General features: G+C 36.9%; 1 protein-coding gene and 1 pseudogene across 12 annotated transcripts in view; one reads left to right on the forward strand and one right to left on the reverse strand.

Moving 5' to 3' along the window:
* The window catches only part of CEP170 (centrosomal protein 170), a 168,750-nt gene that overhangs the window by 106,165 nt on the left and 36,717 nt on the right, over positions 1–25,868 (reverse strand). For all 12 annotated transcript variants that reach the window (XM_075531099.1, XM_075531135.1, XM_075531091.1 and 9 more), the window contains exons 2-3: positions 16,616–16,761; positions 5,618–5,707 (exon numbers count right to left, since the gene is read on the reverse strand). In XM_075531099.1, the coding sequence (XP_075387214.1) occupies positions 5,618–5,707; positions 16,616–16,720 (195 nt within the window). In that variant the 5' untranslated portion in view covers positions 16,721–16,761. The remainder of the gene's footprint in view (positions 1–5,617; positions 5,708–16,615; positions 16,762–25,868) is intronic.
* LOC142437425 (proteasome subunit alpha type-3 pseudogene) lies at positions 21,219–21,948 on the forward strand (annotated as a pseudogene).

Raw genomic sequence — 25,868 nt, forward strand, 5'->3', positions numbered from 1 at the left:
TCCTCTTTGCCTTTGTAGACATGAAATATAAATTTTGAATTTTTTGCTGTGGTCACTGCTAACACTCCAGATGTCTTATATCTTAGAAAAGTGATGCAATACTTTGAACAATATAATAAGAAAACTGAGGGAATAGTAATGATTCACTTCACTGTTGCATCACTATTATATGTCTCTGCTTTCTACCACATTAGCAACAAGACATTTGTGTTTATTGAGCACTTAAAATATGACAAATAAATTTCTAAGACAATACCAATTAATATAACTAGTTTTAAATTTAAGCAGCAAACCACTTAAGCTAATGGTGAAGAAAATAGAAGAATTCTACCAACTTTGTTGGTCTGAAATGGAAAAATATGCAATCTAGAAGCACTGAAAATTATTGTTGATCGAAATGCGGAAGATGGAAACAAAGACGAAGGAACCGTAGTTGGAAAATATGGTCGTGGTGATAGAATTGAAGCTGGATTTCACATGATTGCATTCACAATACCAATGACTTCTTCCTTGCAAGTACCTTTTTCCAACAATATAATTGGCAACTGTACACATGAACCTCATCAGATGATATACACCAAGAATCAAACTCAGCAAAATCTATGGGAAGAGACACTAAATAAGCTCAGTATCATCAGTCAAAACAATGCCAATGAAAGACACATGAACAGATAGTCAATTACTCCTTTGCAAGCTGAGTTTGAAGCTGAAGAAAATTAAAACAAGTCTATAAGGACCAAAATAAGACCTTTAGTGTATCCCACCAAGAACGTCTCAAGAACAAATTTGATGCACTGAACACTAATGATAGAAGGACTGGTAAAGTGGGATGACAAAAGAAGCATCATACACAAAGAAAGCATAAAGGTCATTAAAAAGACAAGAAAAAGTCAAAGTGGATATCAGAAGAGACGCTAAAACTTGCTGTTGAATATAAAGTATTTAAAGCAAATGGAAAAATGAAGTAAAAGAGCTGGACAACAAATGTCAAAGAGCAGCGTAAGAAGAAAAAGTATTATAAAGAAGACCTGGAGTTGGAAAGTCAAAAGAAAGAACATACTCAGTATATCTCAAGATGAAGAAATTTACAAAAATTCAAGTCTCAAGTGGAAATATTGAAGGATTCTTGGGACAAATTAATGAATGATGCAGGAAGCATTAAAATAAGATAAAAAGAATACGAGTCACTGTAATAAACAAGAACCATTTCAAGAGGTAGCATATGATCAAAATCCAATGTCACTGAAGGAAGAAATCCAAGCTACAATAAAGGTAAGACCAAACAAGGCTCCCGGAATTGAAGGAATGCCAGTTGAAATGATTCAACAAGCTGATCAATCATGGGAAGCACTTGTCCATGCCAAGAAATTTGGAAGACAGCTATACTTGGCCAACTGACACCAAGAGTTGTGTCCATTCCAAAGAAAGGTGAGCCAAGAGAATGTGGTATTGATCAACCTGTATCATTAATATTGCATGCAAGTATAATTTTGCCAAATATAATTCAACAACAGTTATAGCAATCAATTGACAGGGAGCTGCCAGAAATTCAAACTGGATTCTGGACAGGACATGGAATGAGGTATCCTCACTGCTGATGTCTGATGGATGTTGGCTGAAAGCAGAGAAAACCAGAAAGATTTGCTTGTGTTTCATTGACTATGCAAAAGCATTTGACTGTGTGGCTCACAATAAGCTATGGCCAACATGGAGAAGAATGGGACTTCTAGAACACTTCATTGAGCTGGTGGGTATCTGTACATGGACGAAGAGACAGTCATTTGAAAAGAACAAGGAAATACTGTGTGGTTTAAAATCAGGTAAGGACTGTGTCAGGTCTGTATCCTTCTATAATACTTATTCATTCAGACTCAATGCTGAGAAAATAACCCGAGAAATTAGATTGTATAAAGAATGTGGCTTTAGGCTTGGAGGAAGTCTTATTAACCTGCAGTGTGCAGATGACATAACCTTGCTGGCTAAAAGTGAGAAGGAGTTGAAGCACTTGTTGATGACGACCAAGGACTGCAGCCTTCAGAATAGGTTGTAACTCATTGTGAAAAAAACCAAATGCACATAATTGGAACAAGAGACACCATGCTAAACTGAGAAAAGACTATTGAATGATTTCTTTTTGCTTGAATCCACAATCAATGCTCATGGATGCAGCAGTCAAGAAATCACATGGTACACTGCAATGGGCATATTGTTGTACAAGATTTCTTTAAAGAGTAAAAAAACAAGAATCTCACTTTGAGGATTATGGTGCATTTGACCAAATCCTTGGTATTTTTAACACCTCAGATGCATGTGAAAGTTAAGTAATGAATAACAGACTACAGAATTGATGCATTTTAATTATGGTGTTAGTGGAAAATATCAGATATATTCTATACTGCCAGAAGGACAAAAGAACTGTTTTGAAGAAGTACAAGCAGAATGCCCCTTAAAAGCAAGAATAGCAAAACATCATCTCATGTGCTGTGGACATTCTACCAGGAGCTAACAGTCCCTAGAAAAGGGCATCTCATTGATAGAGGGTCAGCAAAAATGAATCTCAAGGTTGATTCTCAAGGTGATGAAATAACAGTGTCCACAATAACAGGCTCCAAGATAACAATTTTGAGGATGATCGAGGACTGGGCAGTGTTTTGTTGTTTACATAAGGTTGCTAGGAATCAGTTGACTCAATGGCACTTAACAACACGGGAAAACTGTATAGAGTGGCCAAAACCACAGCTACCTCAATCACTAACCCTTTATTTCACACCTTCAGTGATCATCATTCCCTACTCTAAATGATTTGGTTGGATGTTGGTAGAAGTGTGAAAAGTACATAGTAAATGTTCTAACAGCTAGCTGAGGAGGTAGCATAGCAACACAATTCAGGGATAGAACAGGATGAGAGTGGTGTAGCACAGACCATGGTGGCACCAGCGGGGCAAGTGCTTAATCAGTGAAGGGAGAATTCAGGAAGAACTGAAGGCAAACAAAGAGGTTGAAAGAAACAGCAGCTTTTACAGACTTCCAAGCAAAAGGCCTGTTAACATTCTACTAAATGACCCTTTAGCAAGAGAACCATCCTATTTCCCCCAGATAAAAACCACTTCATTTCCACAGGTAACACTATTAAGAGGACATCGAAAGAATGTATTTCAGGGTAGTATTAAATGGAGTAAGAGTGAAGACTGATTTGTCTTTATTTATGTGAATAATCTAGAGTCTGAAATCTCCTATATCCATGAGGGGTAAGACTCAAGATAAGCAGAACTCTCCTATGCAGTGGAGGTCAGACATACCTTCACTGTGTGATTTTTACACAATTTCTGACATTGCCTTCCTCCTCAACCCTAACTCATCCTTCCCACCCCCAAACCACTACACATACACAAAATACTCTGTTTCTCTGGATTCAAAAATTTGTTGCAATGGTCATAAGAAATCACAGACCACACTCAGTTATGGGTTTAATAGAGTAACAGGCTATAACTTGGGTACAGGATCAATTTGGAAGTGACAAGAAATGCTCTGAGGTTGAAGGCTGGTTGGCACAGTGGAGTGCCTTTGGGCATTTAATCAACATTAAAGGGATTTTGTAACACCTGTGCAGGGCAGAGACCAGAGTCATGTGGCTCAAGAACAGAGAAGACATGTTTGCAGGCATGACTAAAAATATACACTACTACAGAGGTCTAAATACAGGCACATACTTATGTAAATATATTTATATATAATAATAGGAAAATAGATCTATGTACATATATTTATATGTTAAGTATTAAGGTAGCATACGAACACTGAGCCTCTACTCAAGTACTCCCTCAACACAAGAACACTTTGTTCTAATAACCTGGCATTCTGTGATGCTCACCTTCCCTGAAAGAATCTCTGAAGACAAAATGGGTTCATAAGCAAATGTGGTAAAGAAAGGTCATAGTGCCTGGCTATCAAAAGATATAGCATCTGGGGTCTTAAAGGCTTGAAGATAATAAGTGGCTATCTAGCTAAGAAGCAACAAAACCCACATGGAAGAAGCACACCTGACTGTGTGATCATGTGGTGTCGATGGGATCAGGTATCAAATACCCAGAACAAAAAATCTTATCAATGTGAATGAGGGGGAGTGCAAGTGGAGACTCAAAGCATATCTATAGGCAATTGAACATCCCTTCACAAAAGGGTCACAAGGGAGAGATGAACCAGTCAGGGTGCAGTATAGCACTGTGAAACATACAATTTTCCTCTAGCTCTTTAATATTTTCTCCCCCCCACTATCATGATCCCAATCCTACCTTACAAATCTGGAGACCAGAGCATATACACTGGTAAACACAGGGAATCCAAGACAAACTCCTTAGGATCAATGATGAGAGTAGCAATATCAGGAGGATAAGGGTAAGGTGGGGGAAGAAAGGGGAAACCAATCCCAATGATTGACATATAACCCCCTCCCGGGGGGACAAACAACAGAAAAGAGGGTGAAGAGAGATAGTGGTCGGTGTAAGACATGAAAAAATATATATAAATTATCAAGGGTTCATGAGGGAGGGAGAAAAATATGAGCTAATACCAAAGGCTCAAGTAAAATGAAAGTGTTTTGAATATGATGATGGCAACATATGTACAAATGTGCTTGATACAATGGATGGATGTATAGATTGTGATAAGAGCTGTAAGAGTCCCCAATAAAATGTTTTTTTTAAGAAAATATACACAACAAAAGAGCTACATCCTTAATATTTCTGCTCCTGATTCATAACCTGTTAGCATTGCTAATAAATCTCGTAATCATGAGTACTATCTATGAGTTCTTCTGTTTGAGCATTGCAATGGACTATCAAATCTATCAGAAAAGTGGGAGTACAATGGAAAGAATGCTTGGTGTTAGCAGAGGATAAAAACATTGAAGGTTAGAGGCATTTCTGACCTCTGCCTCATAGGAATCATCCTTTGGGAGACGTGAAGTTGGATTCTCCTCCCCTCTTGTATAGCAGAAGAATGTCAGACATGGCCCCCATGTCATAGGAAGTAAGCAATAATGAAGACAGGATGAACTGATACAGTGCCTGCAACAATAGGCTCAAGCACTGGAACAATTTTAAGGATGGTGCAGGACTGAGTTATATTTCATTTTGGTGTACATAGGGTTGTTATAAGTCACAACCAAGTCAACTAACAACTCAATTTATCAAAGCTAGCAAGAATAGTATTGCATTTGTCTTGAAGCAGTTGGATGTTTGCTTCTTTTTATCTTAGAGAAGATCCTCCTGCAATTTGCCATGAAACTACTTTCCCACTTTTATTCCTAGAGTTTACACAGACTTTTTGTTTGTCAAGAGTGCTTTACTGTTTGTCATGACTTTCCACTGCTGTCTCACATAAAAATTTAAGTCATGTTAAGGTCAAGTTAAGGTTTTAAAATACTTCAAGGAATAACTTCTACCATTACAAATTTAGCAGCCAGAGCCTTCTGCATTCCTGTACTTGATGCCTACACAGTTTCCTGGGAACATCAGTGTCATAATGCTCTTGTTTGGTCCCCTGTGTGCTACACACCTAGTAAGCATTTAAAAGTAATAAACTTTTATCCTCTTACAATGTTATACAAATAACTTACCCCATTTAGACTGCCCAAATCTTTCACCAAGTGTTCATCTGTAGAGGCATCATAATTGATGACAGCATGTTGCTTATCCACACTGCGAGACTGAAAGAAAATTTTAAGTCAATAAAGACAAGAAAACAGTATATATTCCTTTCTACTATTATCTTTTGAGAAGATCTAGGTCAGCTGGTTTTGATGAATGTATTAAATGACAATTTTTATTTTGAAACTGTTATATGGAATTCACGTGAATTATAATTTTATAGTATTTTGTGTGTCTAAAGTTTTTTTAAGTTACCTTTTAGGACTTTCTTCTTTTAAGTGAAAACTGTAATACAAAATGTATAAGGAAACTATAAACTTACATACAAAAAAGAAAATATAAAACTTAATTATGGTGAGCTACTAAAAAACCATCTATCTGTGACCAAAAGGTCAACATTTACTCTAAAAAAGATGACGAGGAAAGGGGGTAGGAAAATCAGAATATTAAAAACCAAAACAGAACTAAAGAGAAAGTTGGTACAATGTGAAAAACATAGTATTAATGAACATTTATATAGAAATTGTCAAATGTGAGTCCAAAGATTTAGAGAAAATAGTCAATATAATTTGTTCATGAATAAATCACCCTTACTTAAAAAACTGGGTCTAAACTTGGAATTTATGGGGGAATATTAGGAGAGAGAGAGTCAAAATTAGCTAAATAAAGACAATAATGGCAAACTGATTTCTCCTAAGTTTAAATATTACATTTCCTAAGTCACCCCACAAATAACTATAATTCAATACTTTTTAAGAACATGCACATACATATTAGAATTCATCTGAGTTGTTTGCACATGGAAACAGCTCAAAGATGGATTTTAAGTTCATGGGCACTTTTAATTAAAGAAAAAACTATTTTTGTTACAGGAAGACAGTTTGAGAACCAATAAACTTGAACTTAATAACCATTTATTACAGGGTTACTATGTAAACCTTGATAAACACAAAGGGAGTATCCAAAGAGAGGTTTGGCACCAGATTAATCAAGTCTCTCAAGCTAATGGGAAACCCCAATCCAAGTTTAAAGCCTCAATCAATGTGACCACAACCTAATCCTATCAGTTTAGGCCTCTGATCATAAATTCAAGACCCTCCAGTTATTTCCCCTTATAATGGGTTTTCTCCCGCAGAAGGCAATGTCTTGTGACCTTGCCTTAACTGAAATTCTTCATTCTCAAACTCTTCATAGAGTCACCTTCTACTTCCTTCTTTCGACAGATAGGATACCTGGCTCTTCCCTGATAATTCAGTGTTTCCTACATTCCATTAAAGTGAATACTGCCTTTCTGAAAACTCCACATCCTACTGAGTTTTCAGAGATGGCGTCTGAATTCTTCCAGTTTGTTTCTGAGGCTTCTAAATCATTACCTCACTCCTTCGATAAAAATCCTTTTACATTTTTAAGTTCTTGTCATCTCCCTATGTCCATACCATCTTTCACTTTCAACATTTTAGACAAAAGATTTTGAGTTTGGTTCAGTTTTTCTCTTAATTCAAAGTCATATTTTCTCATAAATGATTTTGAATATACCTATAGATAACCAATTAAAAAACCTCAAACCATGGCCTCATCAATTCCCACAACCAAAATCGCTGACATCTTACTGAGCACATTGCTCCCACTGCTAAACCTTATAACAAAATTATTTCTACCCATGGAATTCTAAATTGCAAGATTTTTCTCTTTTTTTGCAGTATTTCTCTTTGACAGTAATTTGTTTCTTTCAAGGCACCTCATATTTTATAACTTTCTCTTAAGAAACTAGACCCTGTTATCCCAAGGTTACTTTCTTTAGAATCCATGCACTGCGGTGGGTTTAATTTTTCTGTATAACCTCTGTCAACTATTCCCTTTATCCCAGGACTCCCAAATCAGTTGGCTTCTTTTCCAGATTTCATATTCCCAGTCCTCTCCAAGCATAACTGATCAATCTCTTTTGTGCACCCAATATAAACTCCCATACTATGAAACCTGTAAGTTTATATGCCTGTAACCTTCTACAGACTCTAAACCCTCAAAAGGAGAGAAATACTATTTGTACTCATGTTGACTCCTAGCATGGAGCAAGTGCTTATTAGTAAAGGTGCTTTACTAATAAGTGCTTATTCGGCAAAGAAAATAATATATGCTATTCAATTAACTCTATGTCATAAAGAATGAAGACAGAAAAAGTGTTTCTAGATAAGGCAGAAGTACTGAAGTTACAAAGTTTAAACCACATTTTTTATTTCTTGCCACTGAAGTATATTTCTCAAAATAAAAATTCAACTGTCTACAAGTAACTGTATTGTAAAAGCAAAACATTACTTCTAGATTTGACAATTCTCTTTTAGCAATCATTAAAATTTCAGGATATAACTAAGGAATTCAACTAATGGTTAATTCAGTATTGATACCCACTGTAACTTATTTTCTATCACCCACAGAAATGGGTACTCTTATACTAACTGACAATTCTTCATAATATTTATCCAAATGAATGTATTATACATAGCAAGTACCAGCTAGTCTTTCTCCTATCTTAACTCAATCCTACACCTCATCCTAATGAGCATCAATTACTGCCAGATTTCTGTTCCTCACAATTAATGATGATAGTAGTCAAATACACCAAAGTGAAACATTCCAATTTGCCCCTAATCCTTCCAATGCTGTATCTGATACCATGAAACTATGCTCATCATGCAACGTTTACCACCATACATGTCCTTGAGTTTTAATCATGGACCACATCAACAATGTATCTAATGAAATCCCTTGTGATTTGCTGGTTTTCAATGGAGTATAATCTGGGGATAAGATGTAGTTCAAAGGATATCTAAAACCTCCTCTTCTAATCACCTTCCCCTATATCTTTTCCCCCATTTTGCTTTCAAAGGAAACAAAGGTCTCTATAAATACCCACTTGCCTCCTAGTTCTTTCCTCTATTTCCTTTCACTTTCCTTTTGTCCCACTATCATGCTCAGACTTCATTTGGGTTTCAGTAATTTCTCTTGTTTACATTGCCCTTGCTACCAGGCCTCTTACACCCTCCTTGCCACTAATTTTGGATCACTTTTTGCTCCCTTGGCCCTGGGTTGGCCAACACCACCTCCTTTTCCCTGCCTGTCCCTCTCCCATGTCCCCCCAGAACCATCGGTCCTGTTGTTTTCTCCTCCAGCCTATCTTATGTAGATAGATCTGAAGAGATAATAATATGCACCAAAAAACAAGACATAGCAAGACAAAGCAAAAAAAGAGAACACACGATGACAACAGAAAAGAAAACCAATGACCGAGAAGAGTAAATTAATTTTAAAAAAAGAAAAAATATTTAAAAAGAAAGAAAAACCTGTAAATGGATCAAGGTCTAATTTATAGAGGTCTAAATACAGTCATGTACATATATAATATATTTATGTAGGATGGTGGGGAAATAGATCTACATGCATATATTTATAGGTTTAGTATTAAGGCAGCCGATGGAGATTGGACCTCCACCCAAGTACTTACTCAATGCAAGAACACTTTGTACTATTTAATTGGCATTCCATGATGCATACCTTCTCAACACGATCACTGAAGACAAATTTGTGCATAAGCAAATGTGGTGAAGAAAGCTGATGGTGCCCGGCTATCAAAAGATAAAGCATCTGGGGTCTAAAAGGCTTGTAGGTAAACAAGCAGCCATCTAGCTCAGAAGCATGAAAGCCCACATGGAAGCAGCACACCAGCCTGTGTGACCAGAAAATATAGAAGGAACCAGGTATCAGACATCAAAGAACAAAAGAAATCTTATCAGTGGGTGCCCACCTTCCAGATATGATCACTGAAGACAAATGGGTGCAGAAGCAAATGTGGTGAAGAAAAATGATGGTGCTCAGCTATCAAACGATATAGCGTCTAGGGTCTTAAAGGCTTGACGGTACCAAGCAGCTATCTAGCTCAAAAGCAACAAAGCCCACATGGAAGAAGCACACCAGCCTGTGTGACTACGAGGTGTCCAAGGGATCAGGTATCAGAGAACAAAAAATCTTATCATTGTAAATGAGGGTCAGTGATGAGTGGAGACCCAAAGCCCATCTCTAGGCAAATTGACACCCCCTTACTGAAGGGTCAAGGGAAGGAGACGAACCAGTCAGAGTGCAGGATAGCAACGATGAAACATAACTTTCCTCTATTTCTTAAATGCCTCCCCCCGCCCCTACTATCATGGTCCCAATTCTACCTTACAAATCTGGCTAGACAAGAGGATATACCTTGGTACAGATAGAAACCAGAGACACAGGGAATCCAGGACAGATGATCCCTTCAAGACCAGTGCTGAAAGTGGTGATAGTAGGAGGGTGGAGGGAGGGTGGGGTGGAAAATGGGAACCAATTACAAGGATCCTCCCTGGGGGATGGAAAACAGAAAAGTGGGTGAAGGGAGATGTCAGACAGTGTAAGACATGACAAAATAATAATAAATTATCAAGGGTTCGTGAGGGAGGGGGGAGCGAGAAGAGAGGTGGAGTTAATATTAAGGGCTCAAGTAGAAAGCACATGTTTTGAGAATGAGGATGGCAACAAATGTACAAAGGTGCTTGACATAATGGATGTATATATGGATTGTGATAAGAATTGTACGAGCTCCCAATAAAATGATTAAAAAAGAAATAAAGGAACCTTGGTGCAAAGCAACCAAGGCCACATGGTGGTGCAATTTTGACCAATTATTATTTGTGCGCTTATAGAATTGTTCATTTTAAACTCCTGAATTCTGGAGTAATTTGCTATGTAAGTGGAATAGAGTACCTACTTTATACAGCTCCATATTATACTTTCCCAGGGCTACTTTTCTAGAACTAGGAGGAATAGTTCTTCAAGGTACACATAATTTAAGAAACCAAAAGAATAATAAATTATGACACTGCGATATAATCATTAGGAAACCAGAAGCTTGTAAGTTTTTAAAAAGGAACTTTAAAAAACCCATAAACAGCTACTCATTTGTTTTAGGAATTATGAAGGATCTCCAAAAATTTGAGGACAACTATAAATGAAAGAACCTCTTGATGTTCCCTTATTATTTTCTTCCTTACAAAACAAGAAAAAGCCTAACACCAAATAAAGTCAAACTATAAAAAAACTATTTCAAAGCAAGAAGAAGAAAAGATCAAGGACTCAAATCAGTTAATACCTAAATAAAAAATAAACACATGAAATGGTTCAAATGATTATCAAGTATGTGTCACAGAAATTTAGGTTATGAAATGGCTAATGAAGAACATTATTATTACCACTACTAAGATTCCTTTTACCACTAAAGAACTAAAAAAGGGGGAAAGAAACAAAAAGACATGGATACAAACACTAACACGCAAACTAAAAGAAAACAACAGATTTCCACTCATCAGTATTTCTAAATTATGGTGGCATTCCAGGTAAGCCAAAAGAAAGGTTTTGGTTCTTTGAGGTTTTTTTTTTTGCTTCTTTAAAATTCTTTTGTTGGGGGTTCTTACATCTCTTATCACAATCAATACATTCTTCCAATATGTCAAGCACAATTGCACATATGCCGCTATCATCATTTTCAAAGTATTCTCTTTCCACTTGAGCTCCTGATATTAGCTCCCCATTTCTTTCCTTTCCTTCCCCCTAGTTCTTTGTTCTTACTGAGAACCACCAGCCTGACTCTATGTAGGACATATCCGCAGACTCACCATACATGAATGTATCTCAATCCATGTAAGGCAGATAAGTGTCTAGGTAGGCAGTGTCTGCTGGAAGCTCTACTGTAAGGAACATGAGATTCAGACTGATGGGCAAATGCTCAGTGGCAAGACCATTGGTGGCTAGAGAAGATAACTCCTTACCAACCTCTTTTGTGGAACAGGTGATGGAAAGCATGCGCCCCAGCCATTTTTGTGGGTTGGGAGTCCATTGCAATTGACAAGTTCACAAATGGCCGATGCTGATCATTTTTCCATCCAAAGCAGTTCATTACTGGAAAAGAGCTGCTAGGAACTATGTCCATGGTCACTATACCACTGATAATGAGAATGATCCAGTGCTGGACCAAATCCATAAACTGTCTGACCAGTGTACAGAACTTGAGCACTAACTGGTATTCCACAGTTTTGGAAGGGGTGCTGGCTCTGGCTTTACCTCACTCCTGAAAGAGAGGCTCTTTACTAACTATGGCAAGAAGTCCAAGCTGGAGTTTTCCACCTACCCAATACCCCAGGTGCCCACAGCCATGATCGAGCAACATCTCCATCCTGGATTACCTACAACACTCTGGAGCACTAAGATTGTGCCTTCGTGGTAAACAACGAGGCCATCTATGACATCTACCACTACAACCTGGACATAGAGTACCTAACCTACATCAACCTCAACAGCCAAATGTTCTTCTATTTATCATAGCTTCTGTACACTTTGATGGACCTGAAAGAGTTTCAGACCAACCTGGTGTCTTACCCTCACATCCCCTTCCTCCTGGCCACATATTCACCAGCCATCTTTGCAGTGGCAGAGACCAGAGATGTCTGTTTTGGGCCTGCCAAACAAATGGTAAAGTGCAACTGGTGCCATGGTAAGTACATGGCCTGAGGTCTGTTGTACCATGGAGATCTTGTGCCCAAGATGTCAACACTGCCACTGCTGCCAAGGACAGTATCATCCAGTTTGTGGACTGGTATACAACAGGCTTCAAAAGGCTGGTTTCAATTACCAAGCACCCAATGTGGTGTGTTGGGGTGACCTGTCCAAGATGCAGTGTGCCATTTGCACATGAGCAACCTGATCACCATTGCCAAAACCTGGGTCCACCTGGACTACAAGTTTGACCTGATGTAGGCTAAGAGAGCATTTGTGCACTGACATGTGGGTCAGGGCACGTGGAAAAAGGCAATTTCTCTGAGGCCCTAGAGGATAAAGCTGCCCTGCAGGGTTATGAAGAGGTGGGCATCAGCTCCTATGAGGACAAGGATAAGGGGAAGAATAGAAAAGCTGCCTTCAGTCTATTAAGTATGATTATTGCAAAATTCTTTAGAAATCAACAGTCTCCCTGCTTAGTTTTTTAAAATAAAGAAAGAAGGAATGGTTATGGTTCAAGCCTATGAGACTTTCAAAGGGAGGAAGATGAGGCTGTTTGCTCCCATAAAGTTTTATACAAGGCCTCAGAAATCCAATACATGGTTGCTATGAATTGGAATAGACTCAATGACAATGGGTTTCTTTTTGTGTGTGTGTTATAGGTAAACAACTTTTAAAAAGCCCAATCATTTTTATAATAGTAATAAATGGATTTAGCCTTCTCTGTGTCACAAACAATTAATGAAAACAAATCATAATTAATCTTCACATTCCACGGTCCTCCCAGGAAATATTAAAACAGGAGCCCTGGTGGAACAGTGGTGACATGTTGGCCTACTAACTAAAAGTTCAGAAGTTCAAAACTATTAGCTGCTCCATGAGAAAAAAAGGAAATGTTCTATTTTTGTAAAGAGTTAGTCTTGGAAACACAGGAGAGTTCTACCCTTTCCTATAAGGCAGCCGTACTCAACCTGTGGTTGGCGACCCTTTTTGGGGGGATTGGGGGTGTGTCGAATGACCCTTTCACAGGGGTTGCCCAATTCATAACAGTAGCAAAATTACAGTTATGAAGTAGCAACTAAAATAATTTTACAGTTGGGGGTCCCCACAACAATGAGGAACTGAATTAAAGGGGCGCGGCATTAGGAAGGTTGAGAACCAGTGTTGTAGGGTGACTGAGTCAGAACTGACTTGATGGCAATGAGTTTTGAATAAAAAAATCAGCCATAATTTCATTATACTTTCAACTTTTCTTTATATTTTTCTACTTTCAAACTGTTTATTTAGTATGATGGTATTTCTACAAATAAAGTTCAAAGTTCAAGTTTACAAAATAATTAGAAGTTCATGAATATAAAATTAAAAAGAATTTATTTGCTAACTTTTTCATAATGTAACTCTATAAAACAAGTATCTAATACAGCGAAAATTTGAACATTTACTTGCATTTGTATTACATTATCAAATTAATTTTAAGGTATATGAATGCAACAGCATTAGTGAAGTGGTAAACTGAAAAGATTATTTGATTCTGAGTCAAGATATTGACTTCCCACCACTTAATAAGTTGGTCTGCCATCCACATGATAGCTGAAACCACATGGTCTGTGGTTCAAAACCATCAACCACCAGACTGAGCTTTCTTCTCTAACACTTAGTGTCTCAGAAACCCACAGGGAGTCACTATGAGTCAGCAATGATTTGATGGCAGTGAGTCTGCTTTGGATTAATAGTTGTATTACCTTGTGTCAGTCTCAATGTCTTCCTAAATCTTATGTATAGTTAAGATAATTATATCTTCCAGATAACTGTTGAGAGGAACAACTGAAATAATACAAATGGGTACCGGAAAGCAGAAACTTATTCAAGTGTAAAATACTTTATAATTGTAGCAGTGATATCATTGTGCTACTTGAAATACAGGCAAGTACAGTTTTTAAGTGATAATTAAATTTTTTACTTTTTATCTCTCTCTCACTAAAGGTTCATTACACATAAAGTCATATGAAACATAATACAAACCATCCTTCTATAGTCCACCAAATCTAATTTGCCACATCCTTCCTACTTGGTCAGTGGCAGAACGCAAATTTAAAAATTTCCCCCTCAATCAACTACTTTTTAAATCTTCAAGTACATTTTGTTCCCAACTATCATATTCGTTAGACTGCACATTTTAGAATGAAGTGAAATAAAGCACATGAAACTCAAGATGCAAATGCAAGTATATCCACTACTTTTGAGAAAAATGGTCTAAATTGTAATCAAATAGATCATGTGACCTTATGAATTACTAGTTTCTTTGGTGGACTAGGTAATAAAACACAGTCTTACAAGTATTTTAAAGAGAATCAGTATGTCTATTTGTAGTTTCAGTCTTTACAGTAAGGAACTGTAAAAATTAAACTGAAGCTGATATTCCAAAGCCTAGCCATCTGGTTTCTGGCATATTTAAAAAATGAGAAACAGAAATAAATGTTGAATTTGGAAAACCAAACTTTAAAATATCCCTTTTTTTTCATTGTTTAAAACAATCAAATACTAGTTTTACCTCTAACACTTATTTATCACACCAATCTAACCAACATGAAATCATTTAAGCTTTAACCTTAAAATGAAAATACAATAGGGCTTTGAAAAGTCTGAGGAAAAACATAATTAAAAGATTTTTTTAAATTCCAGGCACTTTTTGAAGCACCTTACATAAATCCATCAACTAAATCTCTAGCTCTCATCTTTCAAAAGAAGTAATTATATAATTGTAAAATCCCTTATTTTTCAAAGACTGCAATACATAATCTTAAAATCTTTTCTGAGAAACAATATTTAAAAATATAGGATGTTTCTAAATAATTTGTTGGTATACCATGAGAATAGAGTCAAAATTAACATACAACCATTAGAAACTAAGTATAATTTATATAATTTTATTATTTCCTTATATAAGATGTAGCCCAGTGTACTAAGAGTTTCATTAATTTGTCACACTGAGTCAGACTACCAGATAACTAGCATGCCAATCTAATTATGGAAATTTGTCAGACAGTACACTGTCTCTGGGGCAGTGCTAAAAGCACTACTCTCTACTATCAGATAAAGACCAGACATATTTTTAGAGATGGAGTCTGTGGAAGAGGCAAAATGCGGGTTTTTTCTTGCCTAGTCATGCAATTGCCTCACTAACTTTACATTGTTTTAAAAATATAACAAAAATAAAAACTGTCATAAATACAGAACAGAGGCCCATATCAGAAAAATGTTAATTTTACCTTTTGGTTTCTCTGCATTAACAGCTGGGTTAATGAAATGTTATAGCCTATGTATAGTTATTAATCAAAAAATGGGAAGAGGGGAGTAATATTTTCTTCTACATTTCCAAGATTTGTCAGATTTGCCTCTTGATCTACCTCAAAGACTAAATTTAATAATTATATATTTGGTTCCATTCAACTAGTATATAAAAACTAGTTATGATAACTAAATTCTCACTCATCTGAATATCCCTTTTTCTAATAATCTTACTCAAAGATAATTTAAATATATATATATACATACAAATATATATTTTTTGGTTGCTGTAATTTTCATTGTACAGAAGTGGGGTATGGTCATTGTTGGCAGTAATGGTATACACATGACTTCAAAGGACATTCCAAGTCCAAGAAGGGCAGCAATTGAGATTTGATAAGGTTTTACAGGACGAAGATTATAATACAGAATGCAATCATTGAATTCCCCAGATGTCACAATTTAAATGAACCAATCTTATAGTCATATTCTGGACAGCTGGCCTTTACTGAGGGTGCGTGGTACGTAGAGCACTTCATTCTTTTTTCTAATTGTGTCAATAACTCTGTGTCCCTGAATAATAATATTTCAATGACTACTAAATTTTCTCTATTTGACAAATGAGGACATTGAGCCTGAGGTGGTTAAGTAATTTGTACATATATTTTAATAAAATACTCCATTACACATGATTAAGTGAACATCAGTGATATTCAAATTATTGGAAGGCATCCAAATAAGCATCAGTAATAAGAAGCACTAGAATTAATTTCAATACCTAAATCGAGGATCCAAATTCAGTGTAACTCCTGGCCAGGTTAATTTTTACTTTTAATATTATAAATTACTTGCAAGTCTTATTTTAAAAGTGCTCAATGTGAAGCTTTTTACTCCGTAAGAATAAACTTTATTCTGAGATCTCATTTTTCAGCTCCAAAATACAATCTTTAAAGCTGCAAGAGGAAGAAATTTACTAAACTAGTAACAAGAGCCAAGAGGGCAAGACAGCCAGGAAACTCATATCAAAGTAGTGCTGTCTCCAAAGGGGTAGACAAATTTCCACACCAATTCTACGTTTTGAGTAGACAAACATTGAAGGCTGATGCAATTACCTGCAACATGAGCTCACAGTCATCTCTTCCAACAAAAATCATTTCTCGCGGCAGCCTGTGGCGAGTGCCTCCACTGCTCACCAAAAACCAGGATGTTACGCTCATTTTCTGATTAGCTTCTAAGTCTTTGGCAAAACTACGTCATCCTGCAGAGAGAGAATGTAGAAAAATACACATTCAGACATTTTTCTTCTTTAGTCTCTATCACCATAGATCTGCAATCACCAACATTTATCCCTGACTATACGAGTGTCCGTGGGTCCTAGGAAATGACATTCCTACCAAATATAGAACTCAAAAAGAATGGCTACAATATCATAGAAACCTTTGTTAAGCAAAAGTATAAAAATAAAAATCTATCATTTCTCAATATAATCTCTATTGAGGTCCACCATACTTAAAAAAATCATTTTATTGGGGGCTTTTATATCTCTTATAACAGTCCATACATCAATTGTATCAAGCACATTTGTACAGATATTAACATCATCATTTTCAAAACTTTTGTTTATACTTGAGCTCTTGGTATCAGTTTGTTTTTTCCCTCCCTCCTGCACCCTCGTGAACCCTTGATAATTTATAAATTATTTTTATTTTCATATTTTACACCATCTGTTGTCTCCCTTCACCCACGTTTCCGTCGCCCCTCTGGGTGTGGCCGGGCAGTGTGTGTTGTACATCCATCATTGTGATTGGTTCTCCTTTTCTCCCCCTTCTCCCCTCATCTTCCTTCAACCCTCATGGTATCGCTCCTCTCATTATTGATCCTCAGGGGTTTATCTGTCCTGGATCCTGTGTGTAGAGCTCTTATCTGTACCAGTGCACATGTTCTGGTCTAGCTAGATTTGTAAGGTAGAACTGGGCTCATGATAGCGTGTGTGGGGGGGGGGGAGGTTAGGGAGGGGGATATATACTTCTGAAGATGGTGTTTCCATATCTTTAACACTTCCCCCAAATAATTCTGCAAGCAACAACTGAAAAAGGCATAAAACGGTTGTTTTATGTGGATTAAGATTCCAAAAAAGATGTGCCCAGTGCCCTTGAAGGGTTTAGGTCATGTTCCTTTACAGTGTACTCGAGTCTGAGGAGACAGGATTGGGGCTTTGTGGTGAGTGGACAGCAAGTGGACAGCAAGTGGGAAAAAGTCCTCAGCACAATTTTCCTGACCTTTCCCTTGCCAAGGCAGTTTTCAATTTCCCTCTGACTTCTTCAAAATGAGCCCCATGATTATTCTTTTAATCTTACTACATCTTGATATAATAGTAAAAAAACAGTCACCATAATTTCTCACCTAAACTCTGCCTTGAATTTAATTGACCCCGTACATCTCATCAGAAGTCATAGTTTTGACTCGACCCTGCTTTTTGTATCATATTGATAACTCCAACAGTAGTACCTAATTATGATTTATTGCATAAAGTTATCTTCATTAGCTTTAATCCTGCTTAAAAGACTGATAGAAAGATTACCTATTAGCACTAGCAGTACTTTAGCATCCTCTGAGGAAAGACTTGGTAGGGTCAATGTGTTTGCTTAAAACTGAAAATGCCAAATCATGTGAGAGACCAACTTTAGTAGCTAGTGCAGCCATGATAAATCTACTGTCTTATTTCATTCGTTTCTATTCTTTATCCTTAATGTCTTCATTCATTGGGGTTGATGGTCTTCCTTGTTCAGTTGTCAGGTCTTCCCCACCTTCCTTAAAATGCTTCGTCCATCTAAAATCTGTTGTCTTATGTGGGGTATAATTCCATTAAACTTGTTGCAAAGCTTCTAGATTTTAAAGGATGTCCATTCGAGTTTTGTTACAAATCTGATACATCATGTTTTTCTATGGCTTAACATGTGCCTTAAAAAAAAAAGAAACCCAAAGAAGCTAACTGTACTATGAAGAGAACTTACCTCTGGCCATACACTGATCACACAGATATGTTTAAACATGTTTTGTTTGTCCATGCATGTAGGAATTAGAACCCATTAGCAAACCTTTTCAATTGACTCATACTCATCAATAAGCATACATTAAATGAATTAAATAGCTAGTCGATAGCAAACATTTGCTGAAAGGCTTTTTGCATAGCTTATAAAAATGTGTGTGAGGTCCCCAGGAAGTACAAAAGACTTATACTTAGTGAGTAAAGGCTAGGGGTTCAAATGTACCCAGGGGCACCAGGACAAAAGGTTGGTTATCTGATTCTGTAAAGATTATAGCCAAGATGACTTCAGAACCAAGAATGCCCATGGGGCAGTTTTACTCTGTAATGATTAAGCATCAATTTGGTGGCAATGGGTTTGTGGTGTAGACAAGTCTATAAAAGTCTTTAATCCTTAAGTAGCAGCCCTAGTGGCACAGCGAGTTAGGTACAGTTATAGGGCCGATACCACAAAATCTGTGATTCAAACCCACCAAACAGTTAAGACTATCTACTCCCATAGAGATTTACATGCTTAGAAATCCTAGTTGGAATCAACTCTATGGCAGTAGATTTGGTGTTTGGTATGATCCTAAAGAGTGGTAAAACACCGGTCTATTCACTGAAAGGTCATAGGTTTGAATCCTCCAGCTTCTCTGTTGGAGAAAGCTGTGGCACTCTGCTTCTGTAAAAATTATATCCTTCAAAACTCTATGTCACTATGAGTAGGAATTTCCTGGATAGCAATGAGATAAAACCCTCAAATAAATTACCAAATTAGTATAATGCTAATAGCAGAAAGAAATAGCAATGTAGTATAAATAAATACCTAACCTAGAAATTATTTTAGAAAAATGTTGAATCTAAAATGATTGTGTCTGATAATTGATTAAGAATAATGGAGACTAAGCAAATTGCTTGCCTGTCCTAGATGAAATTAGTGAAAGAAAAAGAAACATTTCAAAAACATCTGTTCCTTGTGGTGAAGTGGATTCCACTTCATGGTGAACTCCCATCACCACCCAACGTGGACGAGCACAACTGTGCTCAGTGGGATTTTCAATGGGCGATGTTTCAGAACGTAGGCTCACTAGGTCTTTCTTCAAAGCCATCTCTTGATTTTATATTTTCTCACATGCACTATACATCTTGATACAGGGGTCACACGATTCACAACAGTCGCAAAATGACAGTTATGAAGTTGCAACAAAAATAATTTTGTGGTTGGGGGTCACCACAACAATGAGGAACTACATTAAAGGGTCGCAGCATTAGGAAGGTTGAGAACCACTGTCCTAGAGCATCAATTATTAAATATTTTGACCTTAGGACTCTTTTATAGTCTATAAATAAAGACCGCAAAGGGTATTTGTTTACAGAGATTTGGTGTATTACTATTTATACAATATTAGAAACTAAACCAAAAGCTGTATTAATTAACCTTAAATAAAGCAATTTCATATAAACATATTTAACGTTTTAATTTTAAAAATCACAACATTCAAAACTAAAATAACTAGTCAAAAAGTAATATCCCATTTTGTCCTTCTTGAGGATACAAGGATGATTAGGGGAGGGACTGGGGAAAAAGGTCACAAGAATCAACCTAGAACCCCCTCCCAGGAGAATGAATAATGGAAAAGTGGGTGAAGGGCGATGGAGAACGATGTAAGATATGAAAATAATCTATAACTTATCAAGGGTCCGTGAGAGAGGGTGGGCGGGGAAGAGAAGGGGAAGAAATGGGGAACTGATATCAGGGGCTCAAGTGGGAAGAGAATGCTCTGAAAATGATGATGGTGGCATATGGGCAAAAATGCTGGACACACTGGAGGAATGTATGGATTGTGATAAGAGCCCCCAATAAATGTACAGAAAAAATGATGAGGAAGACATGATTGTATGGCAATTAACATTATGAAATTCAAATATTTACTATCATACAATCAAATGTAGTCTCAGAAGAATTATATAAAGAAAACGGCTTTAATCACTTGTTAAATCTCGTACATTTAAAAAGAGTAGTATCATTTTATATTTAAAAAAATAGGCTGACTTAATAGATTCTCACATTTGCTTCTGCATTCGCTCTGTTGCCATGTATTATTTAATTTGATTTGAAGAAAATGTCACTTCAGATAGCTAAATAATGGGGTGTTAAACCCTTGCCATGGCTACACCATGTGTTTCAGAGCATTTTCCGGGCTCTAATCTGTATGAATGGAAGCACAGTGTTTAAAATCAGGAAGGGTGGGTCAAGGATCTGTCTGCCGAGCAAATAATCAGAGCTGGCAGACTACATGAAGGAGAATGCAGCATCAGGATTGGAGGAAGGCGAATTAACAACCTGTGATATGCTAACAGCACAACCCTGTTTGCTGAAAATGAGGACTTCAAGCCTTTGCTTATGAAGATTAAGGACTGCAGCCTTCAAAAGGGATTAAAATTTAATGTAAAGAAAACAAAATCTCCCACAACTGGACCAATGGGTTACCATCATGAGAAGTGGAATAAAGATTGATGTTGTCAAGGATCTTGTCTTGCGTGGATCCACAATCAGTGCTAATGAAAGCAGCCGTTGAGATCAAATGACTCACTGCACTGAGTAAATCTGCTGCACAAGACTTCTTTAAGTTGCTGAAAAGCAAAGATGTGGACAAGTCGTAAGTGTTCCAGTTGTTTTAAGCATGATGAGCTCTATCGGGACCGGTTATGACCTCTACATTCTTACTGATGGGAGAGTTTTTCAAGTGGAATATGCTATGAAGACTGGAAAATAGTAGTATGGCTATTGGAATCCGGTGTAAACATGGTGCTGTCTTTGGGGTAGAGAAACGGGTCTTCTCTAAACTCTATGAAGTAGGTTCCAACAAACGGCTTTTGAATGTTGATCGGCAGGTTGGAAAGGCAGTTGAAGCTGGCTCATTGGCAGATGCTCGTTCTTCAGCAGACATAGCAAAAGAAGCTTCCAACTTCACTTCAAACTTTGGCTATAACATTCCACTAAAACATCTTGCAGAGTGGCGATGTTTGTATATGCATATACACTCTACAGTGCTGCCAGCCTGCAGTTAGGCTCTTATAGTGCGAATGATGGTGCACAACTCTACATGATTGATCTAACAGGTGGTTCTTATGGGTATTGGGGTTGTGCTATTGGTAAAGAGAGGCAAGCTGCATAAAAAAATTGAGAAGCTTCACATGAAGGAAATGACACGTCATGATGACAAAGAAGTTGCAGAAATGATCTACAAAGTGCATGAAGTTAAGGATAAAGCTTTTGAACTAGAGCTCAGCTGGGCTGGTGAATTAACCAAAGGAAGACATGAAATTGTACTTCAAGATTTTAGGGAAGAAACAGAGAAATGTGCTAAGGAATCTTCAAAGAAGGAAAAGGAGTCTGATGATGACAATATGTAACATTTACTTCAGCATCTATTCTATGTTAAATTTCTATTACAATCCTGTGAAAACTATTTAGTCCTGTGGGTTATTACATACCCAATAACCATATTTCATTAAAAAAAGCAAAGATGTCCCTTTGAAGACTAAGGTGTACCTGACCCAAGCTCTGCTATTTTCAATTGCCTCAAATTCATGTGAAAGTTGGGCATTAAATAAAGACTGAAGAATAAATGATATATTTGAATGATGGTATTGGCAAAGAATTTTTAAAGTACTATGGACTGCCAAAAGAACAAATAAATCTGTCTTGGAAAAATTAGTCCAGCAGAATGATTCTCAGAAGGATGGCAAGACTTCATCTCACATCTTTAGACATATTGTTAGCAGAGTCCAGTCTCTAGATAAGGACATCACGTTGGTAAACTAGAATGGGCAGAAAAAGAGGAAGACCCTAGACAAGATGGATGGACACAGTGGCTGCAATGATGGGCTTGGACAATAACAACTGTGAGGATGGCACAGGACTGCGCCCTGATTCATTCTGTTGTATGCTGGTTAGCTGTGAACTGGAACCGGCTCCACAGAAACTTACAACCATCTTTATTTAAGCACATTTCCAAGTCTGCCTTGTACTACTGGTTCAAACTGCCAGCCTCATGGGTTAATCTCATTGCCACTGAGCTGATTTCGACTCATAACAACCATGTAGGAAGGGTAGAACTGTCCCCATGGGTTTCCAAGAAAGAGCGTCCGGGCATAGAAAGCCTCCTCTTTTTCCCAGGGATCCCTTGATAATTTCAAGCTGCTGATCTTGCTGTTGGCAGCCCAACATGTAACCACTGCGCCAAAAAGGCTCCATCTTTAGGCTAATACTCAAGTTCAAAGCATCTGCGCCACCCAGAAACATGTATCTGGAGAAGGGAGATGCATTTTAAAGTCTTTTAAAATAATTACAATTCATTTGATATGATACCAAAATCTCAGAAGGTTATTAGTACGATGGGATCCAAAATAAATTCAATTAATTTTCATATTCTGAACATGAATAGTCACAGGTATGGATTTTGTGCTATCATTCATGGATCACCTGGAAAATATTGGTTCTCAGAGCTATGTACATTTTCAAATGTTCCCACATTCATTACAGTACTTAAAAACATTACATTCATTATCATAACCACTGATCTCACCAGAAAAGTCTTTAATCTAATGGAAAGTTTTTTAGGGAGCTCTGGGTGGCAGGTCCAAGCTTTTCCAAAAGTATAACTTTCTCTTGAAAGTACATATTTTATCATTTCAAATGGAGTTTATTTTTTTCTCAAGAGTAATAAACACTCTTCGTCTGCTAGGTAACAAAATGATTTGTCTGTCATTCTTTCAAGTAAAAATAGTGTTTTATGAAGCAAATGGCTACTATTTCAGCTCACAACTCAAGTAAGGACACATACACTTTGTCCTGAGACAACCATGGTATTCTGGTACGCATCGCAAGTACTATCTGTATGATTGCAATGCACGTTAAAAATAATCAATAATTTAAAACTAATTTCCTGCTTAATTTAGGATGTCCTTAAATTGAATCAGCTTTTTTTTTCTCTGAAAATGCATAGCGGTGAAGAATACAATTAGAATTAGTCTTCCCTATCACTGGGCTCTGAATCTTTGGATTTAGCCAATCAGATAGAAAATATTCAGGGAGGGGTTGGTGAGTGAGGGTGGAAGTGGGGACCATGCAGTTAAGTCATTAAAGCAAACTCTCAACGGCTCTAAAAGCACAAAGTGCTATTCATCGAACATCAACACTTTATTAGGCATTATAAGTAATCAAGAAATGATTTAAACAGGAGGATATTTATAGGTTACATATAAAGAGTATATCGTTTTATATTGGAGAATTGAACATCTGCATAGTTTGTTATTAAGAGGCAGGTGGGAGTGCTGGAGCTAATCTCCCCACCCCCATATAAAGAGGAAGGAATGTACTCCAAGGACAATTTGGTACCACTGCCTTGATCTAAGCTTTATCCATGTTGCTCTTGTACTGTGAGTGTAAATATCAACACAGTAAAAAGATAATGTTCTAATACTATGAAAATATGTTTGACCTTGTAGGTTTTGGAATGTTTGGCAGAGACTCCCAGAGGTCTGTGGACTGAACTTTGAGAACTATTCTCCTAGACCTAGAGGAAATATGGTGTGGTCATTAAGAGGTTTTGGACAGACAGATTGAGAGGTTACAAGTCTGAGTTCTGGTCACACCACTTTTTTAGTCTGTGTGACCCTGGGCAAATGATTTATCCAATGTCCTTCAGTTTCCTCAACTATGAAAGGGAGTAATTGACACTTTCTAATGCAACAGCTTTTCTTATGAATCAAAAAATAGTATCTATAAATCTTTTTCCCAAGAGATGGCCTATTTTTCTAACTATGAATTAGCGGACCACATTAAAGTGAAATAAAACATTCTACAATAATAAATGTATCTATCTGATAAAGGAAACTCCTATAAAATACAGACATATGAAAGTAATATTGTGTATATTATGAATTACCTGTAAACAAAAACAATGGGTTTAAATGAGATAGACAAATCTGCTTCCATAAAGCTAGAAACAAGCAAGCCTTCTTTCTTCTCATCTTATCTGACAGCCATTTATATGGAACCTTAGATCTCTCATTCACCAAAACTCCTTATGTGAGATTATTAGTTCATCTGTTTCCTTTGTGTCAAGTTGGCTTTTAGCTTTTTTATCTCCAATTAATAGCATGTATTTTCTGGCTCAGTCAACAGAAAATCAAAACACACTTTTACACAAGAAAAAAAATCCATTCTAAATATACAATATAATTTGCATACTGTCTCTTGGAAGGCAAAAAATACCAACATTATGCAGGTCAATACTTGTATTGCTAAGCAATGAAACTGGGAAAGAACTATCGAAAGCCTGGTGAAATTAAATTAGCCTAATGCAGTTAATTAAAACATTAGAGTCAATGTTGGACAAATTACTTTGTGGTTCTTCAAAATCATATATTCATGTGATGTCAAAGAGTTTAATCTTTGGACAATGTATATTTTACAGATAATAAGTATATTATATAACCCTATAACATCAACCAACAGTACAGAAGACCCTCAAAAAACTGGGGTGTGAATTTCTATTGCTGCTCCTGTGAGCTCAAATGTGAGGAATATTTCCCCTTTCACAAGAGAAACCATCACTGACTTGGAGATGATTAATATCACACACTATGTTTTAAGCAAATAATTAAAATTTGAGTTCACTAAAATAACAGGTGGACTGGCTTATAAATGGGTCCACACACTTAAAATGTGTTGTTCAAGAATCAACTGTATTATATAAAGTATTATTTTATTGTTATTTTGCTTTCAATGAGCCTTAAGGAGGAACTAAAGAATACATATGTTCTGGAAAACATAAAATACGTTTTGATAGAGATGTTTTATTTATTAGAGGGAAAGGCCAATGCCCTTTACTCCTTTTACAGCATTTCTACAATAGGTAAGAATGTAGAAAAGCATAAAGCTATCGCACAGTCTGTTTTTATCACATTTCTTACTGGTTCTTACAGTTGAGGCTGCTCTTTTCCTACAAACCCTTACTGCCCACCCCACCCCGCAAAAAGGAACCCTGGTGGTTTAATGGAAGACACATTGGGCTGCTAGCCACAGTTTGGCAGTTCAAACCCATCATGTGAAGCTTGCTCCTTCCATAAAAATGAATAAGCTTAGGAGTCCTCAGGAGCAGTTGTTCTCTGTCCTATACAGTGGCTATGAGTCAGAATCTACTCAATGGCAACTTTTATAAACGTATTAATAATTTAGTTTTCCTACCCACAAGAAGACCTGTTGGGGGTTACATACTGGCCTGCTAACCACTGCCTTTATCATTATTTTAATAAATCATTTTATT

This window comes from Tenrec ecaudatus, chromosome 1, assembly GCF_050624435.1.
Source record: "Tenrec ecaudatus isolate mTenEca1 chromosome 1, mTenEca1.hap1, whole genome shotgun sequence".
In the NCBI taxonomy this organism is placed as follows: domain Eukaryota; kingdom Metazoa; phylum Chordata; class Mammalia; order Afrosoricida; family Tenrecidae; genus Tenrec; species Tenrec ecaudatus.